This window comes from Astyanax mexicanus, chromosome 10, assembly GCF_023375975.1.
Source record: "Astyanax mexicanus isolate ESR-SI-001 chromosome 10, AstMex3_surface, whole genome shotgun sequence".
Lineage (NCBI taxonomy): Eukaryota > Metazoa > Chordata > Actinopteri > Characiformes > Acestrorhamphidae > Astyanax > Astyanax mexicanus.
In genome coordinates this window covers 25,652,822-25,678,944 of record NC_064417.1, presented here as the reverse complement: position 1 = coordinate 25,678,944, position 26,123 = coordinate 25,652,822, and the positions used below count along the sequence as shown (strand labels likewise).

Here is a 26,123-nt window from a genome sequence, read left to right as displayed (position 1 = left end):
ATCCAATCACACCAGCTTTAACATCACTGTGTTTAACACTAAAACAGATAAAGCTACTGACTAAGTGACATTAGTTTTACTTTCAAATCATGGAAACAGCAGACCAACCTCAACCTATCCTTTAAATTGTGCAGTCAATCTTGCTTGAGGCCCCCAAATGCATTGAAATGGCCCTGGAGCAGGTGTCCTAATATTTTTCGCCCCATAGTTTGTATCTAACCAATTGAATCTATCGTTCTCTCTCCCCTCCCCACACATCCCTACTTACCTTTCTCCTCCCCTGATCCCTCCCTCTCTCTCCCTCTCTCTCTCTACCCCTCCCTCCCTCCCTCCCTCCCTCTCTCTCCTCATTTCACCCGCTGCTCCACAGGCAGGCAGAATCATGGCCGCTACCCCGGCAGGTCGTGTGTTGGTGTACGGAGGCAGAGGCGCGCTGGGCTCGGCGTGTCTTCACTACTTTAAGGCTAAAGGCTGGGTGAGTGACAGGGCTCGGACTGAGCCTCGGTGTCTTCTGCGCATGCTCCGTTCCTGATGCTCCAGCCTCTCTCTGAGCTGAATGACTGACACTTGTTGAATAGACGAAATATTAAGTTATTAATACACTCTGAGCTGTGTTTACTGTGTGTTTACAGTGTGTTTACAGTGTGTGTGTGTGTTTCTATGGTTACAGTGGGTGGCCAGTATTGATATCGTGGCGAATGAAGAAGCGAACGCGAATGTTCTGGTTAAAATCTGCGAGTCTTTCACTGAACAGGCGGAACAGGTGGGTGCTGCTTTACTTCATTTTACACCCGTATTCAGACTTGTCCCGCCTTCCCGCCCGTAATCCTGCGCTGTGATTGGCTAGAAGTGGTGCACTGACAAGCGGTCGACCAATTGCAGCAGGAAGTATTTTGGTCAGATTTAAATGATGTACAAAAGTACAATTAATAATATGTGTTTAAATTATTTCTTTAATTTATTTATTAGAATACAGATACAGCATTTTAGTGTTGTAGAGAAATGAGGTAGTTTTACTTTGTTCTTATACATCTCTGGTTTTAAGCAATTATTCCCTTTAGATCATGTTTGGTTAGAGATGCACTATAAAGAAAATTTAAGCCTCACCCAAAACCAAACACAATGAAACATTTGGCCAAAAGCTTAAAACAGAATAACAAAAAGTTTTTTCACATATTTTCTATGCTTTTTGCTACTTTTGACACCATGATTTTTTTAATAGCACAAACATACTTTTATCTTGCTTTTTAATGTAAAAGCCATGATTCAGTCTTTTCACTTATTCAAGTGAACACCAAAAGTGATTTTCTTCCTATTTCTGAAAAAAAAATTGGTTGCCTTGTTTTTAAGGCTTTATTTCATGATACATACAAACAATTCTTATACAGTAAGAATATACACATAGCTGTGTGTTATTCATATACAAACATGTCCCTAATATGCAGTACGCCCTTTAATGCTGCATATAATCCTTTTACTATTACTATGAGAACAGATACACTGTATAGACACTAACATTCCTTTTAAGAAGTACTGCCAATACAATTGCACTCTCTTGAGTAGACAAACATGAACTTGTTGAAACCATGACTAATGCCAGGCATGAGGTTTCACTTTTGGGATGAGATTTGAATTTAGTAACAGTACAAGACAGTACAAGGCCCTATTTTATTTATAATTGTTCATAGTTTAATTTTTTTTTGGTGGTACATATTTAGTTTGTTTTAAGGAATTAATGTTAAAGCAGGAACTGTTGATTTACTAACCTAATGAACATATGCTTATCTATATACATATCACCACTGTCCAATGAAAAACAAGTATTTTCATTTTTGTTGATTTTTTTTGTTTACTACATAATATGAACACACAGACTGTCCTTTACACTGTCTCAACTTTTCTTGATGAATGGACCAATAGAAATTCTCCTAAATGTACTGAAATAAACTCTTTTTTTTACATTGACTTCCATTAAAAGTGATTAAGGTCTCCAGTAACGTTGCTGTTTTGGAGATACACGTTTTTCATTGGACAGTGACGATATACAGTATTTGTGAGATAATTTTTTTGTTTTTTATCACCTTTGTTCTTTTAAAATTTAAGGGTAATGTACTTATTATGGTCTTAATTTTGCACAATGTTAAACAACATTTATGCTTAAATGCTTGTTATCTGTCATTTGTAAATAATGTTTGCACTAAATCAACAATGATTAATAATGATAATAATACAGGTTAGGGGCATGCAATAATATCACGTACATTTGACACTTTTTGCCATTTGAACATTTTGCCATTTACTATATGGTAATTACTTTTAATTGTTTGTTTGCAGTTCCTATGCATGCAGCAAATATGCTGTACTTTAGTTTGGTGGTAGATTTTTGTTGTTACATTACTTTACATACTTATTTTTTTCTCATGATGTATAAAACTGTTTTACTACATACATTTTTTAATATTTATTTTGTTTAAGAAGTGTTTTTTTTTCTCACCAAGAATACTGTTATCGCAAAAATACCCTGAAATATTGTGATATTATTTTAGGGCCATATTGCCCACCTCTAATACAGTTTACAATATTCATTTCGTTCATTTTTTTTTTTTTTAAGTTTTGAAACAGTGATAGTATTGGTAAAGTGTTTTTTGTGTTTGTTTGTTTTTTTTTGGCTCACTGAAGTAACATCTTTAGACTGGACTGTGGTTTGGAACTGCTCCATCCACCTCTAACCAATCCTAGCAGGAGGCGGTTTACTGCTAGCCAGTTGGAGCACAGTGGGCGTGGTTTGCCAGAATATGGGTGGAGAAGAACTCCAATTTCCTGTCTTGTATTGACATCAGATGATTCACCCCCTTCACACACACACACACACACAGTCTGTTTCCATTATGTCTCTGATTGTATCTGCCGTCAACATCACCCACACCATTCATAATAAGCATCATAAAATCCATGAAGACAAATTTGTTGTGCTTCAGTCATCGGCCTGCTCCACTGTAGTGCTCATCATGATGAATTGAGATGACAGCATTTGTCTTCAGTGGAGCTGCACTGTTGTTTAAAACTAATTAGAATAAATTGCTGGTATGTATGGAAGGTCTTATCGGACGTGTGTTGTTTTCCGTAGGTGACGTCGGACGTGGCTCGGTTGCTGGGGGAGCAGAAGGTTGATGCTATTTTGTGTTTGGCAGGGGGATGGGCTGGAGGAAACTGCAGCTCGAAAGGTCTGTATTGGCCGGGAGTGTTTGGTTTAACAGTTTATACAGTTTTTAGTCGAGAAGTTCTTTTTTAACCTATTCCAAATATTGGCATCATAATAGTTCTAGGATTACAAAAAAGGGCAGAAGGGCACACTATTCTGATAAAGACTATGATAAAGTTTCTCTTTTAATAATTACAATGAATTGTGTGTTAACCAGCTCAGGTAATTGGTTGGATGACATCTCACCTTATTTTCTTTCTTTGTCCCGCTCCAGACCTGTATAAGAACAGTGATCTGATGTGGAAGCAGAGTGTCTGGACCTCCACCATCTCCAGTCATCTGGCCTCTAAGCACCTGAAGGCTGGTGGTCTGCTCACCCTGGCTGGAGCCAATGCTTCACTGTCTGGAACTCCAGGTACTCACACTCTACACTGTTACACTTAAAAGGCTCTATTTTAGTGAACTATCACACTGTTCAATTGCACATTTCACAGCTGGATTTAGGGCGTGTCGGTATGTCTTTGGTATTGTGAGGGAACAAAAAATAAGCCTTGCGCAGCTAGAAATGCGCAAAAGGCATATACTAGTTAATCTTGGGTGTGCTTTGGGTATAGCATGAAATAAACCAATCAGTGTGTAACTCGTCATTCCCTTTAAGAATCAGGTGCTCACTGACTTTGACACGTTCGTATCTTAACAGTGTGGCACTTTGTAAGTCTCAGCAGAGCTCATTTAGTTACACCAGCAGCTCATTTAAATCAGCACTAGGTAGGATTTTCTTGATTTTTGATCTTTTTAAAGAAGTAAAATTACAGCTTAAAACTCACTGCAACGCTGCATTGAGGTGTAATAGGAGGAATAGCGGTGCTCTCGTGTCTGTGCCGGAGCTCCTCTGAGCTCAAACCAGACTTTGTAAGTTTTCACAACAAAATTAAACCCACACATACAGCACATGTCCCAAAAATGTTTTTAATATGGTATCTTTAAAAGGAATCAACAATGCAGAAAATAATAAAATAATAATAGGTGTGTCCAAACTTTTGACTGGTACTATATATACTGTATTTTTCGCACTATAAGGTGCACTGGATTATAAGACACACTATCAAAAAATGTCTATTTTCTGGTCTATTTTCATACATAAGGCACATTATTAGTTATAAGTTGCATTATACGACACTAAGAACAGGGGTGTCATCATGTTTTCCATGTAATTTAGGTGTTGGGTGGCGAGACCTGTAAAGCTAAGCTAAGTTAAGTGAACAAAAGTGTAATTCTTACAAAAAAACATTTTTTTTTAAGTCAAACGAGCGTTGGATGTTAATCTACACAGATCTTGGTTAATCCACAAAGGATTTTAAGCGCTTCTTATAGTGTGAGAAATACAGTAGTTCAGATCAGAAGTAAAAACTAAAGTAAAATAAAATTGGAAATTAAATCTACACAGAGAAAATAAAACACAATGAAAATGTGAAAAAAGTAAATTATGTACATAAATGCTTTACAAAATATATATAATATATATTGTACAGTATATTCATTTTAAAATATTCAGTGCCCAGTAAAATGTAATTTGTGCTACTGTGTGCATGTATATGTGTATGTGTATATATGGCTGGATTAACTGTGTGTATCTTATTAAAAATAAAATATGTAGAGATCAATTTAAAGAGTTACAAATGAATTCAGACTTTGACATCTGAGAAATGTTGGCTTGCGGCCATGTTATCAATGCAAGTCAAATAAACTGACGCAAGAGGACACTTTAAACCGAGAAAGACTGAACTCATTTCAGTAGAACAGCCCATAGAGCTCTTTATCACAGGCAGCCTGATCTCATTTTATTGTCAACACTATTACTCTTCTTTACCCTTAGAAACAGGTCAGCAAAATAAACCCCTGCGGATTTCGATATTTATGGGGTTTAAGTTCAGCTCTGAGCTCAAACCGGACCCCAAATCTTGTTTATGGGGGATATGAAATGTATACTGCCAGAGCAGCTATAGTGTTGACATTTTCCTAAAGTGAATTAAACTGAGTAAATGTGACAGTAACTGATATAAATGTACCTGTGCTTCATGATTAAAGTGACTGCAGCTTTGCAGGTAAAGCAGCTGCTTATGGATAATGATATCTGACACACCAGATTCTGATAGCTGATTAGTGCATCTACATCTGTCCAGATAATTAAACACTGTGATAATTAATGTTGTAGTCCATTATGCAAGGTGTTTTAGCAAATTATTTAAGAGCAAACAATCTTTATTTCTATTTATTAATAAATTCGTAAAAAAATAATACATTTAAAATTGTTTGCACATCCTTAAAACACAAAAAATATATATTTATATTAAACAAATACAAACAATTATATATACTTGATCTATATGTATATCGCATTGTATGTACTGCCAAAAGAATAGTACCCTCAGGAGCAGGTAAACATAATTAATTGGCACCATGCCTAAAAAAAGGCACACACAAAATCTATTTTCCCCAAAATGATCAGTGCGCCTTTTATTCTGTTGTGCCTTATATATGAATTCTGCAGTCAAGTATTAAGGAGCAGTAAAGCCACTCTGCTGACATACAGTGTTATTTTAAGGGTGAGTTTTTAAAGAAGTTTCCCCAGCACTAAGGCTGGGTGCAGCAGCATTAGCATTAGCCGCTAACAGCAGCACTAGCTCTTTCACCATTCAGAGGTCAGTATATTGGATTGTAAGATGTTTTTTTTCTTCTTGTTAAAACAAGCTACGTCGGACAAATCACTAGCTGAAAGCACCCTGGTTTACCAGAACACTCAGGGTTCCTCATTCTAGCACTAGCATCAGGCAGCATTTAGAACCAGCTTGTGCTGCGGTTATCGGCCAATGCTAATGCTGCTGCACCCAGCCTTAGTGATGAAGAAACTTCTTTGTAAACTTATCCTTATAAAATTTTGGAAATCTAAGCTTACTGTAAATACATTGAAGTGTTTTACTCACCCAAATAAAAGTTTTTATGGGAAGTTTTGGAAAGGGCTCTTTGACGGGGATTCTGATAATGATCTGTTGTACTTTCCTGCATTGACCAACACAGAATTTAAACAGTCTCTCACACAGTTTGTCATTGCATTTAATTCATAACCAGTCATTGTCTGGGGGCCCCAGGCAATTGCTTGATTGGCCTGTCCTGTTGCAGCAGGCGTGCTTTAAGGTTCTGTGGAGAACTCTGTACTTTTATGTCAGAGAGTTCTATGGTATTTGGTACCTACTTTTAATGACCTGGGTCATTATTTGACCTTGTTGTGCCCTTAAATCTCAGCCATGCGGCTTTCTAATCTCCTGAAGACCCCAATTACAGCAGTCACCATGTGATGCTCTAAGAACAATACAGCCGTCAGCCTGGAGCCAGGAGCCTCCCCAAAAACCCCACATCAGCACACTGAAACATCCCCCCTGATTGGCTGCTCCGCTGGGAGTTGGCATGACTCAGCGCTTTGCTGCCGCACATGTGGACTCTGGTCTGGAGCTGTTGGTGCTTCACCGGCTCTCTGCTCGCCGTCTGAACACACACACACACACCGACAGTGACTGATACAAGGAATACCCTGCAGCCAGGAGCTGTAGCTTTGATAAAACATGACGGGAATCTCCATCATTTCAAAGTGTTTGATTTGATCCGCTTCAAAGATGTGTGGAATGGGGGGTTGAGGGGATCCGGGAAACGCTTCTGACAGGCCTGTCAAGTCTCACAGCTGCGAGGATGAGCACTGAACTGCAAACAGGCAGGGAGACAGGTGGCGGAGGCTGATGGTTATAGCATGCAACTTGTTGCCAGCTGTGGTTTAATATTACCGTATTTTAAAATACTTTAATTTAACCCCTGAAAGCACTGCCGGAATAGCATGAGCATTATCCACTAACTGCACTCGCTTTTTCCCTATTCAGAGGTTAGTATTATCAGCCTGTAGCCTGCTCCTAACCCTGGCTAGCACTGCTGGAGTGGTTAGCCGCTAATGCTAATGCTCCAGCCTTAAAGCTGCAAAAAATGTGGAAATCTAAGCTTACTATAAATAAAGGGAAGTGTTTTACTCACCCGAATAAACCGTTTTCAAGAGCAAAATCTGTGTGAAGTAAATCTGTGAACGTTTGACTTTTAAAGAAAATCTTTTTTTATCACAGTTTTGTTTACTTAGCTTTATTTAATTCAGTTAGCTAAATTTAATTTAGTTAGCTGTTGATTGATTAAATGTGATGCTCTGTGTGGTGCCAAAGGTCGTGGGACAGCAGTATATAGAATACCCACATATTTAAGCTCATTGGGTGTTTTGACACACATTTTATTATAAAAGATTGTGTGTCATTTTTTTCCAAATCATTTTTATCAGATTCGTTTTAGACCTACTATAATCTATTTTAATCATATTTTTATTTGTTTTTTTTGTTTTATTGTGCATGTCTGCACTGATGTTTTAAAAACCGTATGGTCATGAAAATTTGCCTTGAAGTGATGGAAAAGTCATGAGAAAAATCATGAAAATGTATTGGTTAAAACATATATAAACCCTGAATATTGTAATCGGTTACATATTCAGTACCAGTCAAAAGTTTAGACACATCTCACCGTTTTTCTCATTATTTTAAAATACATCTACATTGTAGATTAATACTAAAGTCATTAAAACATATGTAATTATTTTTAGAACCAAAAAGTGTTAAATCAGAATATCTTTTATATTTTAGTAGTCTTTCAAGAGTTAATTACTTGAATTTCTTGCTTCTTAATGTGCTTGAGAGCATCAGTTGTAAAGTTGTGAAGAGGTAGAGTTGGTATACTGTGAATAGCTCTATTTGAGAAATGTTCTAATCCATATTAGAGCAAGAACTATGAAAGAACTTTGAAAGTATCCTCAAGTGCAGTTGTTGCAAAGTCCATCAAAGATGTTATGAAGAAACTGGCTCTCCTTAGGACTGCCCCAGTAAATAAAGGCCAAGAGTTATCTCTGTTGCACAGGATAAGTTCATCAGAGTTACCAGAGCAAGTTAACAGCACCCCAGATTAGAGCCCATGTAAATTCTTAACATAGTATTTTGGTTTGTTTAACACTTTTAAATTACTACATGATTCTTTATTTGTCCATTTTTTTTCTGGATTCATTTTTGTATTCATTTATAATGTAGGAAAAAATAAAAGCACTCAATGAGAAGGTGTGTTTAGACTTTTGACTGGTACTGTATATAAGATAAATGTGAAATATACATTTGTAATTGTCCCAGTGTAAAACCACCATCCATCATTCTAGAAAAGTTGATGAATGTTGAAAGATATTTTTGCTGTTAATATTTTTTTACTGGTATCAGTAATAGAGGCAGCCTGATGATGTTGTGATGCACCAGCAGTCATATGTTGCTGTCATAAAACAGTCATAAAAAAGCCATTATGTAAATCTCCATCAACTTTATACATAAAAAGGAAAAACGTTTTTTTACTGTGTGTTTATTATAATGAGATTTCATAGTCAAGGCATTTTGGGTCGTTTCTGTTGATCCATTAATCATAAAATGTTAATCCAGTGGAAAAAAACATGTGACTCTCCAAATAGTTAATCAAACAGTACATATAAAATATCAGACAGAGACACTTAATGGTAGTGTTGTTTATTCATTTTATAGTAATCAAAACCCCTTATTAATTAATTTAAGTCATATATTTATTCTGTCATGCCAAAAGTAAAGTATTATTTCGGGGGACAGCTTGGAAAGGCATACACATGTTTAAGTTGTGAGTGAGGGTGAACAGCGGTCAATGTGTTCATGGCAAGGCAGTGTGAATTAAGTAAGTAAGTAAGTAGTGCAGTAGGTGGTTATGATCGTGTATGGCAGCCTCTGGTTAAAGTTGTCCATGTAAACAGATAAAAAAAACTCCAGATAAAAACAAGGAGCACCCCCCCTTACATATCCCACAGGTCAGTGCAGTGTTCCTTATCTTCCTTAGCTTTCATGGGACATCGCACAAATAATTTGATATGATATAATATGGTACAAATGGTAACAGGCAACTTAAATAAAGTATATTAAGTTCAAACTTCTGTATTGCGAGTTAAAATCTTGCTTTTTTTATTGGATTAAACTGCTATCCAAGTTCTCTTTGGGTTAAAACTCCCTTTTTGATCATTTAAGCCACAGCTCGAGTTGCAGAGCATGTGAGTGAACTTTGACCCATTTATACCCCAAGTTTAAAACCTAAGGTCAAAGTGAGGCTTCTGAACATCTTCAAAGTAGACCCAGGATCATTGCTTTAAGCTGAAGGAAGCAGTGAGAAGCAGTACCACCCCTTCCTCTGATTGGCTGTTTCTCTGTAAGTGCTGTTGGCTGGATGTATTTTAGTGTGGTGCTAGAAGGAACTCTTGTTTTTTGTTTTTAATTTAGAGTTTTTTCTCCTCATAAAATGCTTGATGCTGGTAATTGAATCCAGATGGTAACGGCTCAAAACATGTATTGAGGGAGAGCTAAAACATGTTTGTTCTTGCTGTCAGACAAAAATACATATACAGTACCAGTGTTTTCCGTCTTTTTAAGATTTTATACATTGTAAATTTAATATTAAAGATATTAAAGCTAGTCAGGAACACATGCAAAATTATTTCGCAAAGAGAAAGTGTTAAACATTGTTTTGATGACCTTATTATTAATCTACAATTTAGAGAATGAAATTTGACTGGTACTGTCTGACATTTTGTTAATCTGAAAGTTTTCTTTACATTGTATCAAAATTTTATGATGGCTAGACAAATAGAAAGGCTCCAAAGTTCTTTCATTAAATTTTAACTCTAAATAAGTTGACATTTTGGAGATACACTATTATAGTTCACCCTATAAAGCCAAGTGTATATTATATATATATATATATATATATATATATATATATATATATATATATATTACCTCTGCAACATTATTGTGATAGAAAAATACAGGATTATCTTAAATACAGAATTATTAAATATGCAATAAAATAAAATAATAATATGCAGACTAAGTATAACACATTATAAAGATTTTATAAAGATTTAAATAAAATCATATACTGTATTTTTTGTATCTAGTGTGAATGAATTTTTTCAGTGAGGTTGCAAAGCCACTCCACTGAAGTACAGTGTTATACAGGAGTTTTAGTGAAGTTTCTGCAGCACAGAGGCTGGAGTAGTATAAGCATTATAGTTTAATTATATTGGCCTGTAGTTTGTGTGGTTACCATTTCAAAACAAGCTACATAGCGCGAGCTGCTAGCTGAGAGCACCCTGGCTTACTGGAACACTCAGGGTTCCTCAGTGTAGCTCTGTCGGGCAGCATTTACTAGCGCTTAGCACTGCTAACCTTGCTAGTAGAGGTCTGCACTCCCGCGGGAGTCCCGCGGGACCCGCGGGACCCGTCAGAATATGTTGCGGCGCGGGACAAAACTGAATTGTTATTGGCGGGAGCGGTAATTTAATCAATACAGGCCATGCGGGAGCGGGACCACATTAACATGTGGTCCCGCTCCCGCAAATTGATAAATAGTTAAGAAAATTATAATAATCACGCTATGATTCCCATGCAAGCAACAAAAAAACACAAGAAAAATCTCTCGGAGGATGGACACACACACACACATTTTCAGCATCTCCAGCAGGCGTGTGCAGAGGAGGGGGGGGGGGGGGGGAGGGGGGTGTGTAATTTAAAGGACGACATTTACTATACTGGTGCAAAATAATAATAATAATAATAATAATAATAATAATAATAACAATAATAATAATAACAATAACAAAAACATTGTTATTATTATTATTGTTATTATTATTATTATTATTATTATTATTATTAATAATAATAATACAAATATTAATTAAACTAATTGAATTTAATTTTTTATATTTTTACATTTATTATTTTATATAATATAGATCCACTTCTAATCCACTTCTAGGATTCTTGATGCACCTGATGGCATGTGTTTGGACTGCGAACTGAATTGCTGTTTTAATAAATACATATGTAAATTTGAAGCACTAAATGTAATTAATTCAATTCATATTAGGACTGCGGGACGGGAGCGGCGGGAATGTGTATGTGGCGGGCGGGAGCGGGATTAAAAGAAGTGATTTTTTTGCGGGAGCGGGCAGGAGCGGGACAAAAAGACGCGGGAGCGGGCGGGAGCGGGTTTAAAAAAACAGTCCCGCGCAGACCTCTACTTGCTAGCGCTGCTGCTAACTGTTCTGTTGAAAATGTTGGAAATCAAAGCTTACTGTAAATAAATGGAAGCGCTTTACTTACCCAAATACAGTCTTCAGGATTGAAATCTGTGTAGATTAACAACATGGTGACACCTTTGTTTTTTAACTATTGTCGCATAAAATGCACTTTATAATCCGGTCCTTATGTAGGAAAATAGACCAGAAAATAGACATTCTTTGATAGTGCGCCTTTTAAAATATGGTACATGTTTTCTGCCCCCTGTTGGATTATCCTTGAACTGCATGCAGCAGAAAAATACAAATGCATATAAATTTGCAGTTTTCTTGAATAAAATTTTAACACTAACTTAACATAAAATGCTGATGTAACAAATGTGATGCATTAAAGTTCTACACACAATGTGTTATTTAATTTTTTTATTTTTATTATTATTGTTCAAAATTGTCAATTTAATGCTCAACATTCTCCACAAATATGGTTCTTTATGGAACCACTATTGGTTGTTCTATGGCACTGCCTAAAGAACTCTTTGTTGTACTTTTTGTGTTTGCATTGGTGTGTGTTTGAATTTTAACCTATTCATTTCTGTATGAATGCTCATCAAAGGTCAGGCTTAATCTCTTATCACTGTTTATGGCAGCAAGGGTCTGCAACTCCAGAGCAGAGCATATGTGGGAATAATCAAGTCTGTGTGTGTGTGTGTGTGCATATGAGTGTGCAGTATATGCTGTATGTGTGTGTATGTGGTCACATCCCCTTTACTGTTACTTTCTTATTATACCGTCCTCTGCAGAAATCCTCAGGCTTTTGGCTGTAACCATTAAACCACCAGCAGTTGGCTGTGAGACATCTTTTGTGATATGAAATGGTTTGATATGAAATGCTTCATTAGAGAACAACCTGAACCAGAATTGACCTGGAAAATAAATTGATATCTGAGGATTTGAATGCCTTTTAAAAAGAGGTTACATTTAGTAGTTATAGAGAGATATCCTGATGCTTGAGGCATTGTTTCATAATAGTTTAATAATAAGACTGTGTTAAAAATGTAATCTCTTTTAAATCTTTAAATCCCTTCAGGGTGGGAAGAAACATGCAGGGTACCCCAAGGGTGCTTTCACTCCTGCCTTCTTTGGTTTTGACTTCTTTTTTCTTGACCTGCTTTTGAGAGTTGTGTTTTGAGGTTCTCATGTTGCCACTGAGATGCAAATAGAAGAAAACTTGCAATTGACCACTTTAACCCTTTCTTATAATTGGATTCACCTGTGTATGTAGGTCAAGGGTCAGTGAGCTTGCTAAACTAATTTTGTGTTCCAGTAATTAGTGCTAAATGTATTTAAACTAAACTAAAAATAAAATGACAGGGGTGACCAAATTTATGCACCTGCTTAATTTAGTTTAAAGAATTATTGCACACTTTCTGTAAATCCTATAAACTTCTCAAATATTACTGTATTTATCTGCTATATGATATATTTAACTAAAATTGCTGATCCAAAGAGGAAAATCATTAAAATTTTTAGGGGTGCAAGTTGCTGTTGTTTCCAGCCATTTCCATTTTGTTTTAATATCACTGACAGTTGGCTGTGGAATATTTAGTAGTAAGGAAGTTTCACGACTGGACTTGTTGCAAAGGTGCTGCATCATATCATAGTACGACACTGGAGACCCATTCTTTCACTAAGGTTTGTAGAAGCAGTCTGCATGTCTACAGTAGGTGCTTGGTTTTATTATACAACTGTGGCGATGGAAGTGATTGGAACCTGAGAGTTCAATGATTTGGATAAGGAAACGCATACTTTTGTTTCAGTATGTGTCAAAAGTTTTGAAACCTCTGCTACTAAATGTATTCAGCTGCTATAAGTTGCACTCATTGTTGACATAGCTTTGCAAATGCACATATATAGTTTATCTACTTCCATAGATAGGTATTTCCAATAGAATAGGACTATTTAAAGCGAAAAGAGCAGAGGTGTATAGGGGGCTCTAGCAGTGGAGCAGTGTTCTCTGGAATGAAGAAGTTCTATTTAGTGCCTTTGGGATGAGTTGGTGTCCATATTGTAGTAGAAAGCCATCCCTGAACATGAAAGAAGAACCAATACTGTCTCAATACATTTGTCCATATAGTGTGTGTGTATATATAGTTAAACTATTTTCATATAAATAAATAGGAAGGTAAATAAGGGGCTAATTTTCTATTTCTATTTTCTCTTTCTCTGTAGGTATGGTGGGTTATGGCATGGCTAAAGCTGCAGTGCATCAGCTGTGTCAGAGTCTGTCTGGAGAGAACAGTGGTCTCCCGGCTGGATCCGTGGCTGTAGCCATTCTACCGTAAGGATTTTTTTGTCATCCCTTTATTTCAGCTTCATGATGAGTCAGCACTGCAGCTGTTACAGATCTGCAACACATCTGTTCACCATACACCGCATGACTCTGCACTTTCCCACAGAGACAGAAGCAGAGGCAGGGACAGGGGCAGAGCTCTGAGCAGTGTAACAGGGTGTTAGAGTGCTCTCTGCTGTATGCATGCTGCATATTTTATATAGTAGTGTATATTTATATAGTATACTTATATCATATTTATATGTATATAGCTTGTTTTATTGTAGCTGAAATCTACATAGTTCTGTACAGGGAATTGGGATTTGTTATACATAGCTCCATTTCATATACTGTAGTTTTAAAGGAAAAATAGATGCCCTGCCATGGACTTTATTTATAGTACAGTAACTAAATGCTATATACCACATATGAATTCAGTATCAGTATGCTTAAAATGATAGTTAGTCAAAAAAGAAAAATGGACAAAACTGTGCAAAATTGTCACTAAACAGCAAATGAAGCAACCACTGAGCTATAAAGCTAATGTACAGTACCAGTCAAATGTTTGGACACATCTTCTCATTCAGTGTTTTTCTTTTATTTATTTTTTTCCTACATCGTAAATGAATACTGAAGTCATTCAGACTGTGAAGGAACTCATAAGGAATCATGTAGTAGTTAAAGTGTTAAACTATTAAAAATACTCCAAGGTGAAGCATTTAGGTGGCTCTTATAAATGAGGTGCTGTTGACTTTTGGGGTTTGAGGTTGGTAAATCTGATGAACTTATCCTGTGCAACAGAAGTAATTCTTGCTCTTACTTTTCTGGGGTGGTCCTGATGAGAGCCAGTTTCATCATACCTATATCAAATCATACATTTTTTGATGGTCTTTGCGACTGCACTGCAAAGACACAGATACTTTTTTTAAATTTCTTCTTTTTTTTTTTTTGGATTGACTGAGCTTCACTTTTTAAAGTATTTTTTCTTTACTTAGTTGAGTAGTTTTTGCCTTAACATGTATTAGAACATTACTCAAGTAGGGCTATTCACTTTATACCAACTCTACCCATGTGGACAAATATGGACAAGTTCAGCACAGCTGTTAACTGAAGGCCATTCCAGGTAACTCTACCTTATAAAGCTGACTGAGAAAATCCAACCAAGATGTGCATAACTGTCATCTAAGCAAGAGGTGCTACTTTGATCATTTGATATATTTAAAATATAAACGTTATTCTGTTTTTTTATTTTTTGGTTTAGTAAATAATTCCATATGATTTTCATCATAGTTTTGGTGAGTTTTAGTAAAAAAAAAAAAGAAAAAAAAGAAAAAAAATGAATTTAGGATGTGTCCAAACTTTTGACTAGAAATGCATTGAGAAATGCATTTTGCTAATTATATGTCTAAATTATCACAGACTTGCTTCAAGCAGGTAAAACTCTGTAATTGAAGTGTTTATATGCTTACATATTTATCTGCTAAAATGGATAAAGATCATTAAGGTGTTTTTATGCTTTTACCATTTTTAGTCCATTTAAAAACGTAACAGTATCATTTAATTTGAGCAGTGCTGATGTCTTTACGGCAGTGATTCTGATTTATTCTATTTCTTGGTAAGATGCATGTCAGTGTGTGTGTGTGTGTGTGTGTGTGTGTGTGTGTTCCTGTCAGGGTACATGACACATGCTTTACTCCGGTCTCTGTGTATCAGCTGTATGTAGTGGATGTAGCTCTGAAAGGGCAGGCTGGTCTGACGGTTCTGCCTCAGGCTGATCCGCTCTTCCACAGCCTTTCCCAGATAACCCTGTTATGACGTCACCTTCCAGGGTTACCTTGGATACGCCGATGAACAGGAAATTCATGCCAGACGCAGACTTCAGCTCCTGGACCCCTCTGGAGTACATTGCCCAGTGAGTACAAATAGACCCTCTAATAAACACTGGAGAGAATAAGTAGAATATTTAAAGCTGCTTATCTGGCAGTAGGTATTTACAATTGGGAAAACCTTTGTTTAACATGTTTAAACTAGGGCTGTCAATGTTAAAACATTAATGGACGTGATTAGTTTGGAATTAGTAACATGTTATTTTTTTTTACGCAATTAATTACGTAATGATGCCGCCAAGTTTGACCCCAACACGCAGATTTTTTTCTGGAAAGGTTTGCTATTGGTGAGAATGTGATTTGGTCTTGATCTGACCTAGCTATATTAAATATACTTTTTAAAAAATAAGCTAAACTGTAGAAAAGGCACAGTTTAATCTGATATATTAGTCACATAATATACTGCTATGAATACATGCTATCTCTGCTGCTCCATGCTGTTTACACTCTAAGACCGTGGTATGTGCAGGGTTCACTGTTCGCAGCCGTAACAGTTTGTTTAATACATTGTGCAGCAGCAAATGTTCAGCATTCTGTGTTAAAGCAGCTTCACACTGCACAGATAAATGCACTGGAACACAGAATCTTCAAACTATATTTACTGTCTTGCAACCACACCAGACAGCTCTGACCAATCAGAGAAGACATCATGCTCGTGTGATTTATTGGTGCATATTTTGGTGCCTTTAAGTTTACGCCTGTGTGAAACCAGACCAAACTAAGGGAGAAACGCTACAAATGAACAAACTCATCAATTGATCTGGACCAGAGAAACCAAATACAGGTGTAAAAAAAACAAATAAAGCAAATAAAATTCAAATTCAGAAATCCTTACAGCCAAGCTGAGATGTTTACAAAAATGTAAAAAAAAGTTTCCTCTATACAATTTATTATGCATTCTTTATTCCAGTGCCCCACATTGGCTTTATTTCCCTTATATACTATTTTTTAAATGACAGCACTAATATAAATATAATTGCATTTGACATTTCTAACATTCAGTCTTTTATTTACACTTCTATCTTAAGGAGAACAATTGCGATTAAATGCAGTTAATCACAGAATGTTGAGTTCCCTACAAATATGGCTCAATTTGAAAGGTAAATTAACAGGCTTTACAATGGAATAAATTTATTGCCAAAATATTACACTAAAATTCCAACATGTTTTAGCAATTAAGCTGCAAAAATATAGGACATAGTAAGATATCTCAGGACTTGAGTCATTATTTAGTCATTATTTATTTCACTATAATATCTAACATTTAAGGAAAAACTGTTTGAACAAGGTAAAAACACAGGAAAAATGCCAGATGTTGACCACTGGGTGGCACTGATGATCTTCCTGAGAAGCAGCACGTTCAGTGATTATGGGCAGCAGTAGAGAAACCAGCTGTCGGGGTTAATCTGCAAATGACAGCAGCAGATCTTATCAGATCAGATTGAGTGTGATTGTGGTGTTTCAGAGCTGAGGGTCAGATCGAATCAGATGGGATCATTTTCAGCACATTCAGCCTGAATTCAGCAGGATTTAGATTAAAGGGCTCAAAAGCAAATGTTCTTGGAGAAGAACACAATGTCTGGAGTGTGTATAAACTGTAACTGGCATTAGGTGGAGCTGCCAGTCATAAATGCTTTGGTTGGCAGTATTTCATCTGTGTATATACATGCTTGTGTTGGCTAAATGCAGGCTTTTACCATATGCTTGTACGTACTTGAAATATTGCCTCATATAATGAAATGCAGCTCTATGTTCTTATGTTGTACTGAAAATATGATTTCCTGACGCGTAACTAGGGGCAAAGCAACATGTCCCTAAAATAATATCAAAATATTTCAGAGTATTTTTGCAATAACGATCTATTTTGCGATATGACTGAACATTAATGTTTTAAAAAAGACTGTAAGGCGCACTATCAATAAACATAGATTTTCTGGTATTTTTTCTTACATAAGGTGCACAGGATTATAAGGCACATTTCATGCGACACTAGTAACTAGTAGTAGGAACAGGAGTGTCGCCCTGTTACCCTTCTAAATTCAACTTTTCTAATTTGCCACTGGGGGGCAAGACAGGAAAAGCTAAGCTAAGTAAACAAAACTGTAATGTAAAAAAAAACACATCAGACAAGTCAATGGATGTAAATCTACACAGATTTCTCTCCTGAAAACTGTTTATTTGGATGAATAAAGTGCTTCCATTTATTCACAGTAAGCTTAGATTTCCAGATTTCCATTAAAGCTGGAGCATTAGCATTAGCGGATACCCAACAGAGCTACAGCTGTGTATATACATGCTTGTGTTGGCTAAATGCAGGCTTTTACCATATGCTTGTACGTACTTGAAATATTGCCTCATATAATGAAATGCAGCTCTATGTTCTTATGTTGTACTGAAAATATGATTTCCTGACGCGTAACTAGGGGCAAAGCAACATGTCCCTAAAATAATATCAAAATATTTCAGAGTATTTTTGCAATAACGATCTATTTTGCGATATGACTGAACATTAATGTTTTAAAAAAGACTGTAAGGCGCACTATCAATAAACATAGATTTTCTGGTATTTTTTCTTACATAAGGTGCACAGGATTATAAGGCACATTTCATGCGACACTAGTAACTAGTAGTAGGAACAGGAGTGTCGCCCTGTTACCCTTCTAAATTCAACTTTTCTAATTTGCCACTGGGGGGCAAGACAGGAAAAGCTAAGCTAAGTAAACAAAACTGTAATGTAAAAAAAAACACATCAGACAAGTCAATGGATGTAAATCTACACAGATTTCTCTCCTGAAAACTGTTTATTTGGATGAATAAAGTGCTTCCATTTATTCACAGTAAGCTTAGATTTCCAGATTTCCATTAAAGCTGGAGCATTAGCATTAGCGGATACCCAACAGAGCTACACTGAGAAACTGTAAGTGTTCCTGTAAGCCAGGGTAATATTAGCTAGCAGTTTATTGTACAGTAAACACACAGGCTACGGTCTGATATACGTTTATGTGTTCATTTTTTTTGCAAAATACAAAAAATATACAATACGATATGGCACACCTCTACAGACCCCAGAGTGTTCTGGTAACCCAGGGCACTATCAGATAGCGGTTCTTCCCATGTAGCTCATTTTAACACAGACTACGGTCCAATATATACACTGAACAGAGAAAGAGCTAACACTGTGGTTAGCAGCTAATGCTAATACTGCTGCACTCTGTCTCAGCGATGGACAAACTTCCCTGAAACTCCTGTATAATGCTGTACTACATTGTGGTGTTACTGCTCCTTATAACCTGACTGGTAAAATTCACAATTAAGGCAAACTGGATTATAAGGCACACTAATGAGTTTTGGGAAAATTAAATAATTTTAAGTGTGCCTTATAGTCTGAAAAATATGGTTCAGCTATCTTTTCTCTGGATGTTTCTGCAAAGGATTAATGTTATAAATGAGATGTGTGAGGATAGAGATTAACATTAATGTTTAAACAACCTTTAAAACAGTTCTACATTAGTTAACAATGTTTTCTGAGAACTGTCCAATCAAGAAATCATTTTAGGGAGCTTTATGGGGACCATATAACTAGGACTAAGACAAATCATTTTAATAGGGTGGCATTTGTCTTTTTAAGCCATAAAAAACTGAATCTACACTACATTTCAAAAACAAACACCTTAAAATCAAACAGCATGATATAATATGTTGTAAATATTTAAAATAAACAAATTAGATTGGGTTTAATGCAGTCAGAGCTGTCCTCAGGGACCCTCAACTGGTGTGGACAAGGACTACACGAGGATACAGCAAAAAATCAGAACCGTCAGGGGGTCCCTGAGGACCGTTTTGAGAACCCCCTGGTTTAATGCATCATTATTTCATGCCGAGCATTACTGTCACCTCAGCTCAGAGCGCATCAACTGCTCAGCTTTCCACATTCCCACTGAAACTAAAGAGCTGACATGCAGGAGAAATCAGCAGTGTGAGGCACTTTCAGTTATCAGGTGATAAGAATAATGCTGAATGCAAGATTTGGGATAAGAGGATTATATACAGTAGTTCACAGCTGATTTCAGTTCATTTGCACCAGCACTGTTATATACAGTCCTGTTAACAATGCAGTACAGTGCAGTGCACTGTTGCTGAATGCTGGATATATAGTGCATTATATGTCCAGATGTTTGTGGACAACCCTTCTAATGACACACAAAGCTTGTCTAGCCCATGTGTAGAACTATTACCAATAGAACAGGACTCTCTGTTGCAGAAAACATGGCAAATATTTTTGTTGAATGGTGGGGCTTTAGTCATAAACAGATGTCATGTTGAGTGTTATGAACACTACCAGTAGTGCTGGGCACATTACTTTAAAAAAGTAATTAGTTATAGTTACTAGTTAATTCTTAAAAAAAGTACCTGAGTTACTGACGGAGTTACTCCACTATAAAAGTAACTAGTTACCAGTAAAAGTAACTATTGCGTTACTTTTGTGTTACTCGCCCCCGTAACCGTAAATTGTCTCTGGGAAAGGTAAACATTTGGTTTTAAGTAAAGTATTGATCCTAAAGCTGCACACAATGGGTAAGGTTTTCATTATATTTGTTTAATAATGGTCATTTGAAATTGGTACCATTGCAAAAATGGTTGCTGAATTAACAGACTTTTCTTGACCTATTAGTGAAGTTTTGCCAATAGAATAGGACTCTCCTGAGCAGATAAACATGAACCTATTGGCACAAGTCTAATACCAAGGATGAGCTAAATGTGCTTTCAGTAATTATGTTGCTCCATCCAGTACTTTGGGATGGGGTTTAGGAGTTGAGGTCATGTCGTTAAATAATATACTGAATAGTGTTAGTGCTTTTGTATTATGTTGAATGCATATAAATCCAAAATCTAGTATGAAGTCATTCCTGAATGAAACAATGGGCCCTATCATACACCCTGCGCTAGGCATGTTGCAATGCTCTTTGCTATCTTGCACCCTGTCAACAGTCTATTTTCACACCTTGTGCCCGCAACGTTAAAATAGCATCGAAGTTTAGGAATAAATGTACACTGATGGGCATGGTGGTCTGGAAGTGAGGTGCGTTCAGGTAAATTTCTGGCGTGTTGCTATCTTGGCAGTGAAAACAGAGGTGGGCCACTGACTGAAATTAACCTAGACAACAGTCATTCGCCAGAATTCGTTAAACACACACACGGATGCGCTGCAGAGCACAAACCTAATTTTTAACTGAACAATATATAAACGAACAAAGAAAAAAATAGCATTGCTGTCTCCTTTAATTGAGCTGCTGGCATACCTTCACAGTGTGAGGTCAGTATCCTCTGCTGAAAAGCACAAAAGTGCTGCACTTTTAAGATATGAATGCGCCAAAGTCAGAGCACACCTCCCTCTTAAAGGGAATGGCAAGTGACACACTGATTTTTTTTTTTTCACATTACGCCCAAAGATTAATTAAGAGAATTAGTACATGCCTTTTGCACATATCGAGCTGTGCATGGCATATTTTTTGCCCCATCACAATACCAAAGACAGGTCAACACTCCCTAAATCCATCTAGGTGCGCTATAGATTGGTGAAATAGGGCCCAGTGACACAGTTCTTTTCTTCTTTCTTTTCGTCCTTTTTTGCTTCAAACCCTTTCTTCTTCTTTTTCTTCTTCTTTTTTTAAAATTGCCTTGCCATTCTTTTTTTTCTCAATTCCTAATATTTGTGTCTTCTTGCTTACTACTCTCTCTCTCCCTCTCTCTTTCTCTCTCTCTCAATCTCGAAATCCGCAAGATTTGGTGTAATGTCAGGCAGACAATTGACAAAAATTCTGGCCTGTTAAGGGGTTAATTCTGTTTTACTTTATTTTCTCTGTCTAATACTTTGAGATGGGATTGGGGAGTTGCGGTGTGATCATTCAATATCTTGATCGTACTAGTGTTTTTTTTAATGCTTTTGTTGATGTCCCAACACTTTTGTCCATATGGATGGATTAAGATTAGTCTCAGAACTGGCATGTTCTTACAGTGTGTACAGGAAGCCTGCAGGCAGGCTGGTGGGGCGCTCCAGACTGCAGGGACTGAAACTCGTATGCCAGTCAGCACAGATTAGATGGGGATTTGATGCAACTTTGTAATCCCAGAGGAGGACAGGCCGAAACGTGCCCGCGGGGATTAGCAGGGGGAACACTGAGGGACTGTGTGTGTGTGTGTGTGTGGTGGGTTAAATAGAGCGGGTGCTGGAGGGTAATTAATACACACACTCAGACCCTCAGTCTACTGCTGCTGTAGGTTTACAGCAGAGCTGCCGTTTTTCTACTGTCAGCTTTCTAGAATCTTCCACAGCTTAATGCTTCATACAGTACTACTATCTACACCCCCTCTCTTTCTCTCTCTCTCTCTCTCTCTCTCTTTCTACATCTCCAACGCTTTCCATACATTTTCTTCTTCTTTTTACCTGTATTTTTATCTTTCTTTTCTCTCTTACCTCATCTAATTTCCTTCCCCTGCTGTCTCTCTCTTATTAATATTCTCTCTTTTTTTCTCTTTCCTTCTATCTACCTCTCTCCATCCTTCTCCTTTATTTCCCTCTTTCTCTTTGCTCTCCCCTCTCTCTTATCTTACTTTCCCACTCCCATTCTCTCTCTCTCTCCATCACTGTTCTACTTCTTTTTCTCTGCTTCTGTTTACAGCTGCTTTTCCTCCTCTTTCCTTTATGTCATCCACAGTTCTCCTCTTCTCTTTTTATACATTTTCTCCTTTCCTTCTTTCTACAACCCTCCCCTCCTTTACCTCTACTTTCTCTGTCTCTTCTCCCTTTCCTCCCCTGCTCTTTGTCTTTTTATTATTCTCTGTTTTTCTCTCACTCTTTCTATCTACCTCTCTCTCTCCATCCCTCTCCTTTATTTCCCTCTTTCTCTTTGCACTCCCCTCTCTCTTATCTTATTTTCCCACTCCCATTCTCTCTCACTCCATCACTGATCTACTTCTTTTACTCTGCTTCTGTTTACAGCTGCTTTTCTTCTCATTCCTTTGTCATCCTCAGTTCTCCTCTTCTCTTTTTATACATTTTCTCCCCTCCTTTACCTCTACTTTCTCTCTCTCTTCTCCCTTTGATCACCTGCTTTTTCTGTCTTTTTATTATTCTCTCTGTTTTTCTCTCGCTCTTTCTATCTACCTCTCTCTCCATCACTGTTCCACTTCTCTCTTTCTCCTTCTGTTTACAGCTGATTTTCCTCCTTCTTTTCCTCCTTTATGTCTTCCTCAGTTTCCCCCTCTCTTTCTGGCTCTTTTTTTCTTTTCTTACTTTTGTGTCATGCTTTTTTCTCCTCCTTCTTAACTCTCTTCTCGCTCATTCTTTACTTATTCTTTCCCTCCTTTTCTCTCTCACTGTCTGATCTCCTCATCAATATTCTCCTTCTCTCTTTCTGTCTACAACCTCCCTCCCTTTCTCACCCTCATTCATTCTTCCTCTATTTTCTATAAATTTTTCTCTTTCCATAACTTGATAATTTTCTGTATTTCAATTTTCGTTTTTTTTTTCATCATTCTCTCACTTCCTATCTCCTTATCTAACTCTCCCACACCTTCTCTCTCCAATCAGTGCTCTCTCTCTCTCTCTCTCTCTCTCTCCTCCCCTTCTTTCTGTCAATATTCTCTATCTCTCTCTCTCTTTCTTTCTCTGTCTCACACACAAACACACAAACGCAGTTCTTTCTCTCTGTCGTTTTTTCTCTCTGGCCCTTTCTCTTTTGTTTTTTCCCCATTTTCTGCTTTTCTTTTTTTTTTTAATGTACACAGGAAATTTGGCAGTGTTAAATCAACACTGTTAGTGTTAAATCAACACTTATTAGTGTTAAACTTTACACTCTCAGTGTTAATTTAACACTAACAGTGTTGATTTAACACTGCCAAATTTCCTGTGTACCTTTCTTTATTCTTATTTTTTGTGTACTCTTTCTCTTTTTCTTTTCATTCAGTTTTTTCTCTGTTTTCTTTTGTTTTCTTTTGTGTTTTCCTTCTGTCCATCTCTCTCTCCCTTCATATACTGTAGCACTCAGTCTTTTTTCCAGCCTCTTACTCTCTCACTTCCATTTTTTCACTCTCTCACCCTCTCTTCATATATCCGTCTCCACCACCCCCACTCTTATTGTCCTGCTCTCTCTCTCTCTCTCTCTGTCTCACTCTCTCACTCACTCACTCTCTCTCTCTCTCTCTCTGCCTCACTCTCTCACTCACTCTCTCTCTCTCTCTCTCTCTCTGTCTCACTCTCTCTCTCTCTCTCTCTCTCTGTCTGTGTTCCAGAGCCTTCTACAGCTGGGCCACTGGTTCAGGGCGGCCAGCTTCAGGCAGTCTGATCCAGCTGGTGACGGCAGGAGGAGTAACGGAGGCCACACCGGTTCACTAAAAAGCACCGGAGCGATAGAAGAAGAAAGAGAAGAAGAAAAGAGGGTTCTGGATGAGGCAAACATTTTCTCGTTTTATTCTGCTGCTGAAACAAAAGATCAGAACCTTCATGAAGAAAGAAGAACCAGAGATCTCATCCATTCAGCCTTATGTATAGTGTTAGAAAACAGCGCCCCTTATTGGCAGGCCTGTTCATCTGTGTGTCTCACTCTCAAATCATCTAGACACTTCTTAAACCAAGACTGAAAAAGCCTGTTGCTGCTGATCTGTAATGACGATTGTAACTGATCTATCTGTGCTCCACCCCAACTGTGTTCTTTTATAACAAGCTTCTTTTTTTTTACAGGTGGTGATGTACAGGAAAACAACAGTATCACATTAAAGACAAAAAAACAAATATTTATACAATTTTATACACAAGCTGTGGGAGGAGGGGGAAACATGTTACACCACATCGCAGACATGGCAGCCATCCGGAACACCCCCACCTTGGATTTGAATTCAGTTCATCCAATGGGAAAATAGGTGTGTGACCCATCAATCTGGTAGAGAATTTTACCAGAAAAACCAGTGATGTGCTTCATATCAACATAACTTTATTTGTTCAAACAGTGGATTTAGTTTGTTAAACTCACTGTTAAGAAAGAAATTTGTCTAATCACTAAAAACCTTTTGTTTGCCCTCTCCTGCAAATTCCTTTCATCTGTCTGGAATCTGGAATCATTCTTTGTCAGGTGTTGCAGTAGAAACGAGGATGATCTCAACATCTTCAGTTCTGCCTCAAAAACACTTTTCTTCATATGGCTTGTTAAAATAAAACACTGTTTTAACATGAGAACAAATGAGGTCACATTATCATGAAGCATACAGTTGTTTTTCTGATAAAATTCTCTACCTGTTTGATATATCACACACCTACCTTCCCATTAATAAAGACATGAAGTTGAATCCAAGATGGCTGCCATGATGGTGTTGGTCTTAACATGGTCTTAACAGGTTTTCCTTATCAGCCACAGCTTGTTTATAAACTCTGCCAAACTGCTTCTGTTTTTTATGGGTGTTTTCTTACTTTTGAGAAACCCTGTACACCAATCATGTATAACATTAAGCTGATGTTTTAGAGTATACACAATCAGAGACACTTTGACAAGGGCCAGATTTTATGATGGCTAGACGACTGGATCAGAACATCTCCAAAACCTGAGGTCTTGTGGAGTACATGCCTTAGCCATGATTATATAGGTAAAAAAACATTCTGATTGGATGGTGTTCCATTAGACGTTTTGAGTTGTTGACCCATTTATTTCCAACTAAAAATGTAACTGGAAAACACTTTCTTCAGAACAGAACAGGACTAGCATGAATAGCATGGATAGATCAGTTTTCAATAGGTACTTGCGGTTCTTAAGCTCTTTTTAAATCTAGGCTCACAAAATCACGTCCACCACTCTTGACACCATCATTCCAAAATCAAAAGTGTAGCTTTACATCTGTCTTTACAACAGTGTTTACAGATGTTGTTGTTATTCAATATGTTTCAAGACATCTTTCCAAAGGAGTGGCCTTAGTCTGTGTGTGTGTGTGTGTGTGTGTGAATGTGTTTCAGTGCGAGAGAATCATAAATGAAACATTTTACTGTGACATCCATCAGAATCTGTCCTGTACCACCTGGCTGAATGTTCCTGTGCCATTAAACTTGAATGAACCACTCTAAACCAGTAAACATTTACTGCCATCCACTGCTTACTTCCGTATTGTCCGTGCATCTAATTCTGAATACTTGTCAAAGCTAGATAAATGCCTTCACATATAGGAGAGATATAAAGAGTAGAATAGAAAGCAAATAGCAAAAGCAGGAGCTGTTTAACTGTTTGCTCGTTCATCTTTAAGAGTACTGTTTCTGTGGAGTAGCGTGTCTGTACTCAATAGGGGTCGGCGATATGGCCCTAAAATAATATCATGATATTTCATGGTATTAACGCGATAACGATACTCTTGGTGATATGACAAAAAAGTAAAAAATACACTACTGCAACAAATCAAAACTTACATTTCATTATTGTATTCTATATGAAATGGCACACCTCTAGCTGAGATATA

General features: G+C 37.1%; 1 protein-coding gene across 2 annotated transcripts; it reads left to right on the top strand.

Moving 5' to 3' along the window:
- The first annotated feature begins 336 nt into the window (after window positions 1-336).
- On the top strand, window positions 337-25,738 carry qdpra (quinoid dihydropteridine reductase a). Of its 2 annotated transcripts, none has more exons than XM_049484190.1 (7): window positions 337-475; window positions 671-763; window positions 3,128-3,224; window positions 3,477-3,617; window positions 13,644-13,752; window positions 15,572-15,655; window positions 22,310-22,613. In XM_049484190.1, the coding sequence occupies exons 1-7, from the start codon at window positions 383-385 to the stop codon at window positions 22,596-22,598; spliced, it is 906 nt and encodes a 301-aa protein (XP_049340147.1). In that variant the 5' UTR covers window positions 337-382; the 3' UTR covers window positions 22,599-22,613. The 2 variants fall into 2 exon arrangements, with proteins under 2 accessions (XP_049340147.1, XP_022539709.2); XM_022683988.2 differs by lacking the exon at window positions 22,310-22,613 and adding an exon at window positions 23,922-25,738 and having other exon boundaries at window positions 340-475.
- The last annotated feature ends 385 nt before the right edge of the window (window positions 25,739-26,123 follow it).

Bases quoted from the DNA above. Each gene is read 5' to 3' on its own strand.
- qdpra (XM_049484190.1), top strand. From the start codon at position 383: ATGGCCGCTACCCCGGCAGGTCGTGTGTTGGTGTACGGAGGCAGAGGC. The intron at 3,225-3,476 runs GTCTGTATTGGC...GTCCCGCTCCAG, and splicing joins AGGAAACTGCAGCTCGAAAG to ACCTGTATAAGAACAGTGAT. The intron at 3,618-13,643 runs GTACTCACACTC...CTTTCTCTGTAG, and splicing joins TTCACTGTCTGGAACTCCAG to GTATGGTGGGTTATGGCATG.